Here is a 16,301-nt window from a genome sequence, read left to right as displayed (position 1 = left end):
GGACCAATAAACATTGACTGATGCAGATACGTTTGTGCAATTCCAATGTTAAACTTCCAATTTTTTAATTAACTAGTTAACTCGTCTGTTTCATTTTTTTCCTGGAGTATCTAGTACACGGTGGACATCACATTTGACGTCACCTCCTCCGGCCGAGAGGGGAGTTCCGACTGAGCTACAACCGCCCATAACTTTTTAAACGTCCTTACACGATGAAGTTGATCGATATCACCAAAAACACCACCCAGGGATAGGACATTTTAGTCAAAGTGCTCTAATTAAATTAAAACACACTAATGTTATTAACAGTAAACAACTGATAACAATGGAGGCTTTCCTGGGAACTCTCCAGGACCACGACATCAGGTAAATCCAGCAGCCCTAATATCGTCTAAATATGCACATGACCATGGATTATTTCAAGGGCCACTCGTTCTGGCTGATAGTAATTTGTGATATAATTCCTCTCGTATCCCACAGTTCTGTCCTGACATCTTGTGTCAAAGTGCTCTAATTAAATTAAAACACACTAATGTTATTAACAGCACAAACCATCCTGTAGCTCAAATATTGCGAGGTTTAAATTCGGACTGGTGTTGATGACATCTTTTATCGTCCAAATTTCTCCGACTGCTTCTCTGCAAATTTTTCGTTTTGGCGGTTATCGCTGAACAGAGCGAGGTACAACACAAGGCCGTGTTCCAATAGACAGACTCTCAGGGCGAGTGCCCAGGTCAAACCGCCTCTGTCTCAAAAACAACTGTGAGCCGCCTTCAGTTCTACCCTGAACGTGGGTAACATGTAGAGCTCTCCTGAGAACTTACGCCAAATATTTGAAAAAAGAAACATTAAATTGTTTTTAAAATAGCACTGCAGTGAAATTTAAATATGAAAGACTTGCGGATGATAAACATTAAATATACATATTTATGTATCGTGTAGGTTTGGCTTGAGTCTCCTCTTAAAATCATTATGGAGTAATGTAAAATCATCTGATTCCCTTGGCTCCTCTCTGTAAAGGAGTTCACTTGCTCAGTGCACTACTGAGGACTCGGTGAGGTGATTTGGAGCGCAGCCCTGGCGGCACTCCCGCGCTTGTGTGTGTGTGTGTTTGTGCGCCCACTGCTCACTCGGTGCTCAACTGTAGCCCTCAGCTGTTGTTGAATCAGACATAGTGCTCTGAGTAAGTTTCCAGAACCAAAGGTTGTACTGAGTTTAGACGTGGCGTTGGTCATAAGTGTTTCTCTTTCGTGTGGTTAATAATCCCTCTGTATTCCTGTTATAGTTTGTGACCTATGGATCTAAGGCTCTTAAAATGGGCAGCTGGCTAAGTTAACGTTAGCTTGCTAGTCGAGTAGATTAATCTCTAGATAACGTTAATGTTAGCAGTTTTCTTAAGCAGGCGGTTAATAGGCAGCGCAATCATATTTATTTGTAAAATTAGCCTATAAGACGAGTGTTGCATTATAAATTTAGAACCAAACCTCTGTTTAATCTGTTCTCTGATGGCTACCAAAATAAAAATCTAATATAATAATGGCAGTTCAGTAACTCATCTCTGTACAGCTAGATTGAGAACACAGTTAGCTAGTTTAGACGGGGAACACTTTAAATTTGGATTGTTTACTGGTCACTACCTTAAACCTCTCTGCTCTTCACAGAATCTTTCTCATGGCAATGTTGAACTAAGGCAAAAGTTACTTCTCTAGATCTTGTGAAGGAAAGAGTCAATCCCTCGATCTGTTTCTTTAGTGACAGTATCATCACTCTTGTTCACGTCCTTAGCCCCATTTCCCCTGGTCCTGCTGTCATGAAGGAGCCAGTGACAACAGTAAACAACTGATAACAATGGAGGCTTTCCTGGGAACTCTCCAGGACCACGACATCAGGTAAATCCAGCAGCCCTAATATCGTCTAAATATGCACATGACCATGGATTATTTCAAGGGCCACTCGTTCTGGCTGATAGTAATTTGTGATATAATTCCTCTCGTATCCCACAGTTCTGTCCTGACATCTTGTGACCCTGAGCTTCAGGAGCTGATGAGGCAGATTGATCTCATGGTGAATCATAAACGAAGTGAGTGGGAAGCAGAGGTCAGAGCCTTGGGGCTGCGTCTCCGAAATGGTCAGGAAGAGCTCCAGTCAGCCAAAGAATTATTGGACAAGAGAAATTCCGAGGTACCCAAACATTTCCAGTGACCTAGTGTTGCGATAGAGCTGGTAGTACTACATTTGGATTTGTCAAGCTTTTTCTCTGCTTGCTTCTGTGGCAGGAATATATTTTTAATATAATTTAAATATATGAGTTATAACTAATTTCCGTTTAATAAAATTATGTATTTAGAAGTTATTGCCAAGAAGAAATCCCCACATGTCTTAGATGTAACTACACTTTTGCCTTATTCTGTGCATGATAATCAATGAATAGTCTCAATCCCTATTTCCTCTTAGCCTTCCGCTGCTGGCATGTAAGTCATGGCATCAGTTCCTTAAGTTTATGATCAAGAAACCACAAATGTTCAGCTGTTATGTCCTCTAGCATATAAAAACATCACAGGAACAGGGTACGACACTTGATTTTCACTGGAGTAGATCTTTACTCTTTTTTTTATACTGTTTTGAATGTTTGCCTTCAGTATATTTCCCTGAATACTGTGCATAATGTGTTACTCCCAGCTCGGTGTTTTCTGTAATTAGATTGCAGCTTTTGCAATTTTAAAAACTTTACTTTTTGATGTAAAATTATAACCCTAATAAAAGTGTGACATTGTTTATTAGACTACAAAATGATTTGCTTATATTCACACCATATGAGTCTAATATATAAAAATTAATTCATTGTCTGTAACCGCTTATCCAGTTCAGGGTCACAGTGGGTCCAGAGCCTACACGGAATCACTGGGTGCAAGGCAGGAACACACCCTGGAGGGGGTGCCAGTCCTTCACAGGGCGATACACACTCACACATTCACGCACACACTCACATCTATGGATACATTTGAGTGGGTTGAAGTCCTGATCCAGGTGACTGTTGGTGAGGAAGTGGTGTATTCTCCCTGTGTCCGCATGGGTTTCCTCCCATAGTCTAAAACACATGTAGGTGGATTGGCGACTCAGAATTGTCCGTAGGTGTGAGTGTGAGTAAATAAACATTCATTTTTATATAATAGTCAGTATTTTATTGTTACTGAAGTGTGTGTGTGTGTGTATTCTGTGTGTATAAGAAAGGGTGGACACACCACACAACTTTCTTGTGTTTGGCAAGTATTGCGTATTAATTTGAGATGATGAGTGATTAAAAATAACATGACATCTCCCTTTAACTGTCCAAATTTATGACAGCTGGACAGTGATAAACTATATACATAAATTAAAAATTCCCTTTCATAATTTCTGTTGTGTTATATCCCACAAATAGAAGAAAAAGATCACAAATTTGAATAGAGTGGTGACAACATTTAGGAACAGTGCTTCTAAGAAATGGAAAGATAAAAATGAACAGAGATAAAATATGGATACAAATCATATTAGCATCTCACCAAAAATGCTTAAGGGTAATGTAAAGATTTACATCCAAATGAGAGAGTCATTAGAGATGTATAAAACATAAGATTGTATTTTTCATTCTATGACAAATAAATTGTTAATGTTACTGTTGTGTTTCACTGTTGAAACCAGGTAAATTTTCCTGCAACCCAATTGAGCATTGCTTTGGATGTTACTTTGTCGGTTTAGAATCACAGTGCTCTTAAAAATAGCACTTGCAGTTAGTTGCTTTTAACTAACTACTTGGTTCAGTAATGCAAGGTTTCCCACAGCCTGCTTTTTAGCCTCATGCTCTGCCTTCACCTTGGCAGATGTTTATGCTGAAAGAGGCTGTTGTCTCATTGCTGGAGCTCCAAGACTCTGGCTTCCGAATGCAGAGTCTGGTAGTGGAGAACGGATTATTGCAGGTGAATCTGCATGGTGACTGGCTGTCAAGCACAGTGCTTCCCAGCATGCATAGCCAGCTTTCAGCTACTATCACAAAAAGTTTATTTTCTGATGCCTCCATTTTGAGTTTCTGATAACAGCATGATGGAAATGGCAGGTCATATTTACACAGACAATTGCTACAATTAAGTAATGAAGACCAGAGTTCCTGAGCCGTAATGACTGAATTTTCAGTAAAAACTGAATGCTTAACCATTAGGACTTAAGCAAATGTTCAAACAATGCACAACTACTAATAATTACAGTAAATCAAAGAGAGGATGCTGGTTTTGTTATTGTTTATTTTTGTCCATTTATGTTAAGATAGTAGACTTAGTAATCTTGCCTTTTCACAGATGACAATCAACCAATTATAAAACATGCCTGCTGGTGTGCAAGCTCTACTCATGCATTTAATGCTGGCTTTAGCCATTAGAAGTATAGTGTACAATTAACAGCATTTTGTTGGTAAGTGGTGTGAATCATTCATTTCATTAAGAAGCGTAACATATACCATACTGTACCATACAGTAAAAGCTTACGTTTGAACTACTTTATGGCACTTCCTGACTGTACCTAATTTTACATTTATACTCTACTACACTTCTACTGCCAGGTCAGAGTGCTTGCAAAACAGCTTGAAGAGATGCAGACAGGGAAACAGGACCTAGTCATGAAGTATGAAGGGCAGTTGCAACACCTGAAAGAGGAGGTAAGCCTTTCAAAAATCTTTCCTCTCACAATTTTCTTTCTTAACTTACACAAACCTCCTAACCCTTACTAAGATTTTACAATGACTTTGAAAACACCTGTTTAACTTGGAATTGTCTTTTTTAGTTGTCGAAGTTAAAGCGCAGCTATGAGAAACTTCAACGCAAGCAGCTGAAAGAGGCACGTGAAGGAGCACAAAGCAGGGAAGAGGACAAGAGTGAAGTTTCACGGCTGAATAGCAAACTTGAGGTGCTTCTTAATCTTCCTCTGGACAGACATATCAGCCTTCCTCATTTTAAAGCCCAATTTACATTTCTGCATCCACCGTACACCATAGGTCAATGCCGGCTACACTGTACACCGTAGGCTACAGCGTAGCCTGATGCACACCTCTCCAGAAATGTAACTAAGCATCAACTACACCATGAGCGTTATTGTTTAAAAGTCAGACGGACATTATTTATACTGAACTGAAGGAGTACAGGAACATGAACTCCTCTCCTTCACACACAGCAAATTCAGACACCGATGCAGAAGTATAAATGCTCACAACGGCATAGTCAATGGCTACTGCTGAATCAGAAGTAGAGATAGCCCTTAAGCCATTTTAATACTGTGATTATTGTTTATCTGGTTATCGTAATAGATGTTAGCTTAACAAAGGATACAAGAGCAAAAGAGATTAAACTGATGTGGAAAAGTTTTTCCAAATGTTTTTGAACATCATGGATATACTGAGCAGTCAGGCAAGATTTCTAACACAGATTTTTCATGATTTTATCAGGTATATTAATCAAGAATTGGAGTAGACAGTGCTTTTTTATGCAGATAGCTTGTGTTTAAAATAACACCTGTATTGTATAATGTCTGGAAATATATATTATTTTCCACTGCAGATTTTTAACGTCCCTGCTTTGTTTTTACAGGAATTTCGTCAACGCTCAGCTGAATGGGAGCAGCAGAGATTACAGTATCAGAGACAGGTGGTTTCTTTAGAAGCCCAGAGGAAAAACCTGGCAGAGCAGTTTGCTTTAATACAGGTGATCAAGATTTATTATATATTGAAAATAAATATTTCACCTTACAGAGTTGAAGTGACATGGATTAACCTTTTGCCTAGAAGAGATTCATCTATATCTCAGCTGTCCATGGTTTGCAGCTGGTGTCACAGTGTAGAGTAGCTGCCATATTGGGGACCTACTCATTACTCAAACACACATGTCAAATAAAATCTGTCATATTTAAATTGTTTCATTGTTTCAGTCAAAGGTTTTAGTCCTCATTTAGACATTAATATTAAAGAAATATAAGTATGTGTCCCTGACTTTTAATTTTCTTGTCACGTTTTAAAACAGAGCTCTCAGTCAGAGTCAGTAAAGGTGTGATAAAACAGTATCCCCAAAAAATCAGTTTAAAAAGAGGGGGGAAATACCTGACTTGTGTCTGTAGTCTCTTACACGCTAAAACAAAATGAATGAAAAAAGACGATTACAGATGCATGTATATGATCTGTGTATAAATAACTCACTCAGATTCAGACAGAAGAGCAGAGAAACGCTTTAGCGTCTGACAAAAAATTCTAATGTGGCTAACAGGTTTTAACTTTCTCTTTCTCATTATTATACACTCTGGCAGGGATTTTATGTCCCTGACGCAAAGAGGCAGTGAGCACCTGCTTCTGAGTGTTATATACTCTTAAGCGCAGGGAGAGTAGCTGTGTACAAGATAATTTTACCCATCTTTCCTTTTTGTTTACATTAGTATAGCATTCTGAAAGCAGACAATCTGTCCCCAATATGGTGTATACTCCTAATAAATCACGTGGGTACAAAGGTGTACATGGAGGTACACATTTTTAAAGCCAGCTGATTAACTTTAAATGTAGATATGGATTATCATCACTCCAAAAAGATCTAAGCAGCAATGTCAGGAGAAAGCAAAAAGGCTTGTAAAATATGTTTATAAACCCAAATCTTTGTTTAGTAACTGAAGTACTGGTGTGTGTCTGTGTTCTGCTCTCAGTCTCAGGGTGCAGGTCGACTCCAGGAGCATGGGGAAGTGCAGCGTTTACATGCTCAGTTGCAGCGGGCACAGGATACACTTCATGCACAGGAGCTTGAGTTGGAGAGGCTACGATTACTGCAAGAAGAGCTGGGAGATTTACGCAGGGAACAGCAGGTCAGCTGCAGCTTCGCAGCTAACGCTCCAGCACAGGTAGAGCCAGAACTGGACGAGACAGGGGTTGTAACTAGAATGTATGCAGGATAAAACAAGTTCTGACCCATTAGATTAGCCAATGCGCGTTAGCCAGTGAAATTAAAGCAGTTGTTAAAATCAGTCATTTTAAATACTGACTCAATATTGATCATAGGTTGGACTCTCAAATGAAAATGCCGCAGTTCATTATATATACACAGTGCAATGTAAATAGACATTAGTTAGCTGATAGCATGTTCTTGCTTCCTTGCTTGCTTTTTAAAGTGTATACAATGATTGTAAATTGGTTGAACAGTTTACAGCAATCAGATTGTTGGTTGTGATGTAATGTTTGCTTCTGAGTAGGTTCTGACTGATGAGAGGGAAGAGCTGAGAGCTACGCTGGATTCTCAGGATCAATTTATGAGGAGTTCAGGGCTTCAGCAGCAGCAGCTGCGAAATGAGGTGACCCACCTTAGACAAGCCCTGCAGGCTAAAGAGCAGGTCATCAGGTACACCGCATTTTTGTGCTGTCATTTTCCAGGTTGTTTTTTTTTTTAAGCTTTTTTTAAGACCCTACAGTATGCACTCTGTTTTGATTCTTTCATCCAGTGGAGAACACACAATTATATACAAATAATTGGGGTCACCAGGATTTGATTAACAACCTCTGTTCTAACAGATCAATATAAATGCTACTCCTCAGGTGTTTTTGACAGTTCCCTCTGTTGTAAATGCACAGGAGCAATACAGTAAAAATATGTCTGTGCATCCTCTGGTCATGAGGAATTTGACTAATTGATTTGTTCAAAAACAAAGCAAAATTAGTCTATAATTAACAGCTAATTAGAATAACAGATAAAATATATAATACTTTAATTATTGATTATCAGTGACCCAAATATTAATGTTTCTTATAGAAACCATGTAAATGAGTACTGGTAGATGGGGCTTAATATATGCATATTAAGATTATTGCCCAAAGCTTTACTAAACAGTTGCTATGTAAGTTCCCATTGTACAAATGCATGTGTGGTCTCCTCACAACTTTGTATTACACTTTCTTTCTGGTGTTTTAAACTATTATTGTTGAAGTAGTCTTATCTGGAATGCAGTAATGAACAAAATACTCTAAACAGTACACTACTTTTTTAGTATATCTATATGTGGGAAACTAATGGTGCTTTTCCACTGCATGGGTCTGGCTGGACACGACTCGGAATGCTTGTTGCTTTTCCACTGGCACAGCTCCCCTATGAAATGGAGCTGGTGAGATCGCAAAATCCCATCTGTAACAGGAAATGCTGGCTTTGAAAACCACAACAACGCCGACAGTAAAGTTAGGCGCTGTTTTCTCATCGTGTATTCATGTGTTTATTTTTGGACTGAACACTTCTCCGCGCTCCAGGTCTGCACATTCGGCTTTCGCTGGAAGTTTCTGCCATTGGCCCAAGGAACATATAAACCTCTTCAAAACACCTTGAGTTAAAGTTACGAGCTGCCTTTGTGAGGCCGATAAAAAATAAATGTGAAAGCTGCTGTATCTTATGAGATTTTACAAGCGGCGTGTTTGTGCTGGATTTGAATGAGCTCTGCATATCGTGGTGATTGACATGTCTCTGGCTAATCAGCGCTCTGCAAGGTTTACGTGTCACCATATCTGCTCGGCATGGTTGGAACCCAGAATGATCTGGGACTGAAAACTCACCTGGTTAAAGGACCAGTTACCAGATTTGGCCAGTGGAAAAGCGAAAGGGCCGTGCAGAGTTGAGTAGAGCCCTGTAGGTTCCATGCAGTGGAAAAAAAAACCTTCCGTGTCCTTGTAACTGCTTCATCCTGATCAGGGTTACGTTGTGTCCTGAGCCTACCCATTATAAATGTAGGAACACACCCTGGAGAGGGCACAAGTTCATTGGAGAGTGTCACACATTAATGCGCTCACACCTTTGAACATATTTTCACAACCAATCCACCTACAAACATGTATTTTTGGACTGTGCGAGGAAACCAGAGGAAAACCGCACAGGAGAGAACATACACGCACAGGAGAACCCGTCACAGAACTCCTCACCGATAGTGACTAAATATGAAAATTTAATCATGGTCTCTGTAAAGCTGCTTTGTGGTGACTTTCTTCTGTGAAAAGCACAATTAAAATTGTGTGGCAGAGACATTACTCAAAATAAGAACATTTCAATGTAATCAAATTAAAATCATTTAATCATTTACATCACTAATATTTTTCAATCATAGGTCCTTGGAAGATTGCCTGGCATCCCAGAACTCATCACCCGGCCTCTTGTCTCTCAGGCAGGAGCTGGAGAAAATTACAACTAAAGTCCATAGTTCTCAGACCTGCGAGAAACATCTCAAAGCTGAAGTCACTCGTCTCCGAGAGAAGTACACTTTTTTTAAAATAAAATGCTGTTGTCTTGAAATATGTCTCTAGATGAAAGTGATATAATAAAAGCCACTTGTTTGGGGCTTGATAGCTTTTTTTGCATTTGATTGCCAGGCTTGAAAGCATGCGGAGACAGAAAGTAGAAACCAGTAAGAGAGAGCAGGAATGGAGACAACTGGAGGAGGATCACACTCGCTCTATGGCTGAAGTGAAGCGTGTAAGCAAACACAGCAGAAATACATCAACATATTTTTTTTGTAATGGTTATATGTGGTTTATTTTCATATTTGAATGTTTTTGTGTGTGTAGCTGCGCACAGAGCTCCAGCGGGCTGAACAGACTCGCTGTGGTGAGGTAGAAGGGATGAGGAAGGAGGTGTCTCAGCTAACGAACGAACTACATCAGCGTGACATTACCATCGCCACACTGAATGGCTCTGCCTCCAGTGTGGAAAGGCAGTTACGGGCTGAAGTGGAGCGAGCTGAGCGCAAAGCAGCTGAGCTTAAGGTATTGCAGCCTCAAATAGAAAACTCATCAGGCCTTATGCATATGCTGATATTGCTTAGTACTGTTGGTATTAACAGTAATTAAATATTCTAATTGTGGCTTATGTGGTTTCACTTGCTAACAGCTAACCTGCAGATTGATAACTTAGTTGAAATTAGTTCAATTCACTCTATAGATTTGTAAACTGTAGTCAGTTTTACTCATTGTCAATATTGCAAAGATAGTTTGAAGCTCAGATATGATATACTTCCTTCCAATTTTCATAAGTCAATAAATGCTAAGATAAATTCAGGCATGCATATATTTGAATCTTGGTTATGAAGTGTTTAGGAGAGGTCTCCCTTATTGCAGTTATGTGTCTGCTTTTGGAACCTTTGTAGAGATTCACCAATTTCTTATGTGCTGTGCTGTCACATGAGCAGATTTTTTTAAAAATCTCATGCCTTTTGCAGGTAACACAGGTTCAGCTAGAAACACTGAAGATTGAAAATCAGCACTTAAATGAACTTCTGGAGAGAGTTGAATCACGATCACCAAAGGTGCTTACTTCTATTTAATGTAGTTCAACTACTTTTATTAATATATAATAATATAATTGTATTATAATTATTTATTAATTTAATTGGCATTGAAATTAAACTGATAAGTCTCTCTCCTCTCTCTTTCTCACTCTCACACACACACACACACACACACACACACACACACACACACAACATGCATTCATAATCACTAACTCGCTCAGAGAACTGATGGGGAACTAGCTAGTTTGCGGGACAGCTATGTGTCATCTCTGAGCAGCTTAGAACAAGAAAACCAGCAGTTGAGGCAGGACTTGGCAGAGCTACGAGCCCACATGGATGCCAGCAACCAGACCTGGCAGGACAAGTATGAGAGAGCCCTGCTTCAGAACCAGGGCAAAAGCAGCCACACACATGACAGGTACGAAGTACACACTTAGACACACATCTTTTCAAATACGGAAAATATGTTACACTCATGATATTAATTCTTAGACTTTTTAATGTACTGATGTGTTTTTGTAAGGATTAGTAAGTTTATTATTTCCAAAAAATGAATACGTCTCTGCTCTTTGTTGAATCACTTGTATTTCTGTTTCAAACCACAAGAGGGCACAACCCCATCAGGATATTCTTCGGACTACAGAACTGTAACATCAGGGAACATTTATGCAGCGCAGGACAAAAACAAAAAACATAGTTTATTCCAATTTGAAAATAACATGAGGGTAATATATCTGTGAAATAGCCTATATATTTAGTGCAAACTTTTTGAATATTCTTACTATAATAGACATTTACATCCCAGAATCAATGCAGTTTAAGCACTACGTTTTGACTAATGCAGCACGTTTTAACTGAACACAGTGATGCTGTATTTCATGGTTACATTGTACTCAACTACAGTACACTATGCAGTGGATAGAGCTCGGCTTAAGGCAATACTTTTCGTGTTAGATATTAAAAATTCCCGGAACAGAAATGTATTTATAAATGTACATTTTTTACACTTTTTCTACACCTTGGTAGGTGGATTGGTGACTCATAAGTGTCCGTAGGTGTGAGTGAATGTGTGTGTGTGTGTGTCCCTGTGAAGGACTGGCACCCCCTTCAGGATGTGTTCCTACCTTGCACCCAATGATTCCGGGTAGGCTCCGGACCCACTGTAACCCTGAACTGGATAAGCGGTTATAGATAATGAATGAATGAATATTCTAACATGACCCTCTACATTCAGTAATTTAATGACAAGTCCTAAAACATGTGCTAGTTGTCCTAGAAACCAAATTAATTTGAGTTACTTAGTTTAAATTATGTCATCTAAATCAAAATTGAAATAATAGATGGATGGACAGGAAAAATCACAATTTTCAACCAATCATGCAGTCCTACAGGCAACAGTGTTACTACCTGTATTATGTTCCAGATGTGAGGCAGAGCTGCAAGCAATGGAGGCTCGCATGAAGGAGAGCAGTTCACGCTATGAGCACCAGATCCAGACACTCGTCAAACAGCTGGAAGTCCTGTCCACCTCCTCATCTCACCATCCTGATGGCCAATCACAGGACAGCAGACCAACAGTCTCCCCCACACCCTCGTCTTCCTCTTCCAGCTCCTCTTCATCAGCTAATAAAGCTCGCAGGATAGCAGCACTGCTCAGTGCAGCAGGAGATGAGAACGTAGGGGCCTTGACTTATTTAATTACACATCCAGCATGCATGATATAATTATAATAATATAAAAATAAGTTTTTGATTTGATTAAGCAAGTATTTAGTTCAGTGTTAGTGGGGGTAATCCATTATTATTATTATTATTATTTTAATATAATTAATTTAATTATATTAATTTTATTATATTCTTTTTTTATGTTATTTAATTATATTTTATATTATTATTTTTTATATATAATTATAATTGTTTATTAAAATGTATTTATTTATTTTTTTAGACTAATTTATTCTCACTCACTCTGTTCTTTCTCTTTTGCAGGACCACCGTGCTGGATCTCCCGGTGAGTCTGTGGCCACTCGATTTCTGGAGGAGGAAACACTGCGTTCACAGGAACTGCTACAGAGGCTGGATGCTCACATCCAAAGCATGAGACAAGACAACTCTAAGACTGTCCGCAAGTACCTGGGCAAAAACAGCTCTCCCCCAAATACACACTGACCCTCTATGTGCTCATACATCGGGCACCTATAGGTGCATTTTTCAAATGGTGCTAAGATTTTATTTATATTGCATGGTATAGAAGTATGAGTTAGTGTTGATGGTAAATTAGATTATTACCAAAAAAAAGACAAGCCAAACCAGATGGGACCTGATTTTGACTGCAGGAAGTCTGGTAACTGAAAGGTAACCACACATAGCAAAGTCTCATCCATGCTGAACATCTCTGCAGTTATTGCACTAGTGAAGGATAGACCATGACCCTTCACACAGACACACATTCTGGCCTTGGACCTGCTTTATGACTTATAATTTTAATCTTTGTCGTTGTTTTGCCAGGTCTTTTTGTGTTTATTGTCTTTCATTCTTTTCTTGAGCACTTTATAAATAGAATTGGTCTCCAAATGTCTGATTTTTGCAGTGCCTTTTTCTCCTTGCTGGTCTTTTATTCTGTCTTAATGTGTGTGCCAATGATATATGTGAAAATCTTGTTTTAATTATCTGACATTGAGAGTCAGTGATGGGTAAATTAAATGTGCTTGTTTTGATAGTCCGTGGTGTCCTGACTATGGGAGGGGATTTGTTTATGAAGATTCTTCATTCTCTTCGTCACTGTGTTCACTGGGGGAAAGGCTGTCTGCACATGAATAACTAGACCTATTCTCAGAAGGCGGCAAAATTTTGGGAAGGGCTCTACAGAAATGTATGGCTGACGTCAGGCACCCCAGCACTCACACACAACCTCATCTCTGTTTAATGTCTTCTTGTAGATCTTCCAAGTAATTTTACAAGAGTTTAACCACAAGAATGTTTCGGGCCATGCCAGTACTCTCATGTTGCCCCCAACACTGCTGTACATCATAAGAGCAGCTATGGTATGTTAATATCATCCATGTGGAATCCTTCTACTGGAAATGCTGCCAGAGTGCCAATGCTGATGTACCACAAAGGGGAAGGAGTCAGAAACAGAGTGGTAGAAAACCCTCCTTCACTCATAATGAGGTACAACATGGGATAAAGAATATTCCCGATCTAATTTGTTTTGGAATGTGCTTTTCTCCCCTTCTCTTTTTTCTCCTCTTCCTTACTCAGATTACTAAGTGCTGGAAGTATGTTTAGCTAGGCTTGGGTCCAGCGGTTTTGCGATTGGTACTTGGTATCCCTGGCTACCAGAGTCATGAGGCCCAACAAACAATGCATGCTGAGGAATTTGGCAGCATGGACGTATTCTCTCTTGCAAGCAGAATGTGGAACATTTTTGATTTGCAGGATTTTTTTGGGGTTTTTTTTGGGTCCCATCAGGCTACACTTCAGACCTTCTGCTGTTTAACTTTAAGTCATTTTTTGGGAATAAATGTTTAAAAAAACCCTTATTTTTTTGTTTTCAATTTCAGGCACGTTTATTTTTACATAAAGTTATCCAAAATTAAAATAGGTTGAAATTACATTGCCTGTTCGTATGGGTCTTTAGCTACCAGGAATTGTCCGTTATCAGGTTGCAGAAGGGAAACCCCTGCTAACCCTGCTTTTGGAGACTTAAATGGTTTAATATTTTCTTACGCATCCAATAGAGGGCGCCAAAGTAATTCCCATGGCCTTTCAATGGTAACTTACATACCGCTCTAATAGCTCAGTCTGAAACATTAATCACAAACACCCCTGGAATGTGGCATAATTTGTGCAGAACACATAAAGACCTCTTTGAATGGTCTTTAAGTCCTTCTCTGAGTTTAGTGACGCAGTGTGGTAGGCATGCACACTGCTGTGTTTAATAGAAACAAGCTCAAAGACTTCTGGTGTTGCATTCAAGTGAATTTTCTGCAAAATAAAGAAATTTACATAAGAGTCGCCTTACCCCAAATGTAGACAATTGGTCTGTGTTGTATTCTCTTATTTGCACTGTTCGATTTTAAGAATTTATTAGTATTTTATAAGTAATTTATGCTTATATTGCCACCGACTGCAAAATTATCACACTCTTACCTCAGGGCAATATCAAATATGCATGTTTATGTGGTCTCTGACACTGTATGGGATACATTTATATTAGGAATTATTTGCTTAGAACATATGGAATCCTCAAAACATGGTCTGTTTGAGATTCCTTAAAAAATCTTCCCAGTTTGACATGTTTGAAATGATTTAGGCATGCAGATGTTCTGCCTTATGTAGAATTTGTCAGTGGAAGTGAAATGATTCTATGAGGAATGCATTCATGATATATTCCAGTAATGTACAGAGACCATCTTTGAGTAATATAAAAATTGTATCCAAAGCAGGAGTGAAAAAAGACACATACAAAACTTGAACTCTTAACAACCATGTAAGACCTGGTAGACCATCAAAACTGTCCCCTTCAGAAGCAAGTCCATTAAGTTTTTAATAATAGGAAATGAATTGGCTTCTGTATATGTTTCTGTTATATATTTATATATATAAATACATAAGAGATCCCTTGTGTTTCAGGTGTTCATTAGTATCAGGCCATCTGCGAGTGTGTGTTTGAGCAGAACTGTTTCAAATCTGCACACTCTTTGGAGCATATGTCCTGATTCAGTGTGCTGGGGGCCCATTGTTGAGGCTTATGGCGCCAACTAACCAGAGCACAAATCCACTCCCTTCCTTAGACTACGTGAATGATTACATTGACCCTCCAACAGCTGCCAAAAACAACAATACTCTATGATCTCTGTACATGCAATCTCTCTGTCACACATACAATGTTTTACATACGGTAAAGTGTTGTTACTCCACATTCAACAAGTGCAGTTGTTAATAAGGTCATAAAACACACATTGTCAAATAAGCACTGATTTGATTTTGTGAACAAATTTGTACAGGCCATGCTTTGAAAAATTGTGTGGGATGTAAAAAAAACAAGAACAGTGAAAGAAAGCTGCATACCAATTTACAATACGGTGTTGTGAAGTAAGCTAGATGTGTTGTGCAAAAGGCTGTAAACTTGAATGATGGAAGCTTGATTAATCCTGCGTTGCTTTTTTCCTTTGCCTTTGAGAACAATAAGCAACATAATAATCTCTTATTTATGATATACAGTGTGCATTCCAACTGTTTGCTAACAAATGTTCTTCTAATCTTTCAGATCAGAGTCATGTGCCCGACCTCAGGAGAGATAGTGCTATCACAGTCAGGAACTACTCTACAAACATTAGTCTAGGGAGAAGTTCTGTGCTCATACAAAAGAAAGTCTATTTTGAAGCCCAAGGCTTGCCTCTAAAGAGCACTGTGGCACCAGAGTGTAGGCAACCATGGGAAAGGTAGAGTACTTGCAGGCTCAGTGGGATGTTGGAGCAGTGCAGCCAAAACAAACAAAGTCATATCACAAACCAGATGCTTGCCGCATCTTTGCTGGTTGTGGCGTGCCGAGTCATTTTTCATCCCAGGTTTTCCTCATTCCAGTCTTTACTGTGCAGTCAAATCACTAACAGCAAACGTAATGTCCTGGTCTGTGTGGATCTTTTATGAACATTCCACACCCTTAATAGCTTTGTTGGTTGCTCGTGGCGCAATGAGTGATTTAGCAATGACTAATAAACTGACAGTTGAAAATGACTTTATAGTGGTATACATATGTCCACACAGCAAGTTTCAAATGCTGACCTATACTGACCAAAAGAGACATCATTATGCTGTGTGTAGTACCTCTCAGATATAAATCTATAAAAATATAAAATGCAAACATCACTGGAAATATCTGGTTGGATTTTTTCTTTTTATTAAGTTCTTTAAATTGTTTTTTTTTTATTTACTACCAGTCAAAATGATGATTTATATTCATTAAAAAGAGAAAAAAAAAGA

General features: G+C 38.9%; 1 protein-coding gene across 4 annotated transcripts; it reads left to right on the top strand.

Moving 5' to 3' along the window:
* Positions 1-149: 149 nt before the first annotated feature.
* cep63 (centrosomal protein 63) lies at positions 150-13,758 on the top strand. Of its 4 annotated transcripts, none has more exons than XM_066664611.1 (15): positions 150-366; positions 1,786-1,889; positions 2,004-2,181; positions 4,592-4,687; positions 4,813-4,935; positions 5,613-5,726; positions 6,703-6,900; positions 7,249-7,394; positions 9,136-9,282; positions 9,398-9,500; positions 9,593-9,790; positions 10,243-10,329; positions 10,536-10,732; positions 11,738-11,990; positions 12,303-13,756. In XM_066664611.1, exons 2-15 carry the CDS (start codon positions 1,849-1,851, stop codon positions 12,480-12,482), a joined length of 2,061 nt encoding a protein of 686 aa, XP_066520708.1. In that variant the 5' UTR covers positions 150-366; positions 1,786-1,848; the 3' UTR covers positions 12,483-13,756. The 4 variants fall into 4 exon arrangements, with proteins under 4 accessions (XP_066520708.1, XP_066520710.1, XP_066520709.1 ...); XM_066664613.1 differs by lacking the exon at positions 150-366 and adding an exon at positions 1,044-1,183 and having other exon boundaries at positions 6,703-6,864; positions 12,303-13,758; XM_066664612.1 differs by lacking the exon at positions 150-366 and adding an exon at positions 1,044-1,183 and having other exon boundaries at positions 6,709-6,900.
* The last annotated feature ends 2,543 nt before the right edge of the window (positions 13,759-16,301 follow it).

The sequence above is a fragment of the Hoplias malabaricus genome, chromosome 3 (assembly GCF_029633855.1).
Source record: "Hoplias malabaricus isolate fHopMal1 chromosome 3, fHopMal1.hap1, whole genome shotgun sequence".
NCBI classification, from domain to species: Eukaryota; Metazoa; Chordata; class Actinopteri; order Characiformes; family Erythrinidae; genus Hoplias; species Hoplias malabaricus.
Note: the sequence above shows the minus strand (reverse complement) of the source record. Positions and strands in the feature narration are given on the sequence as shown.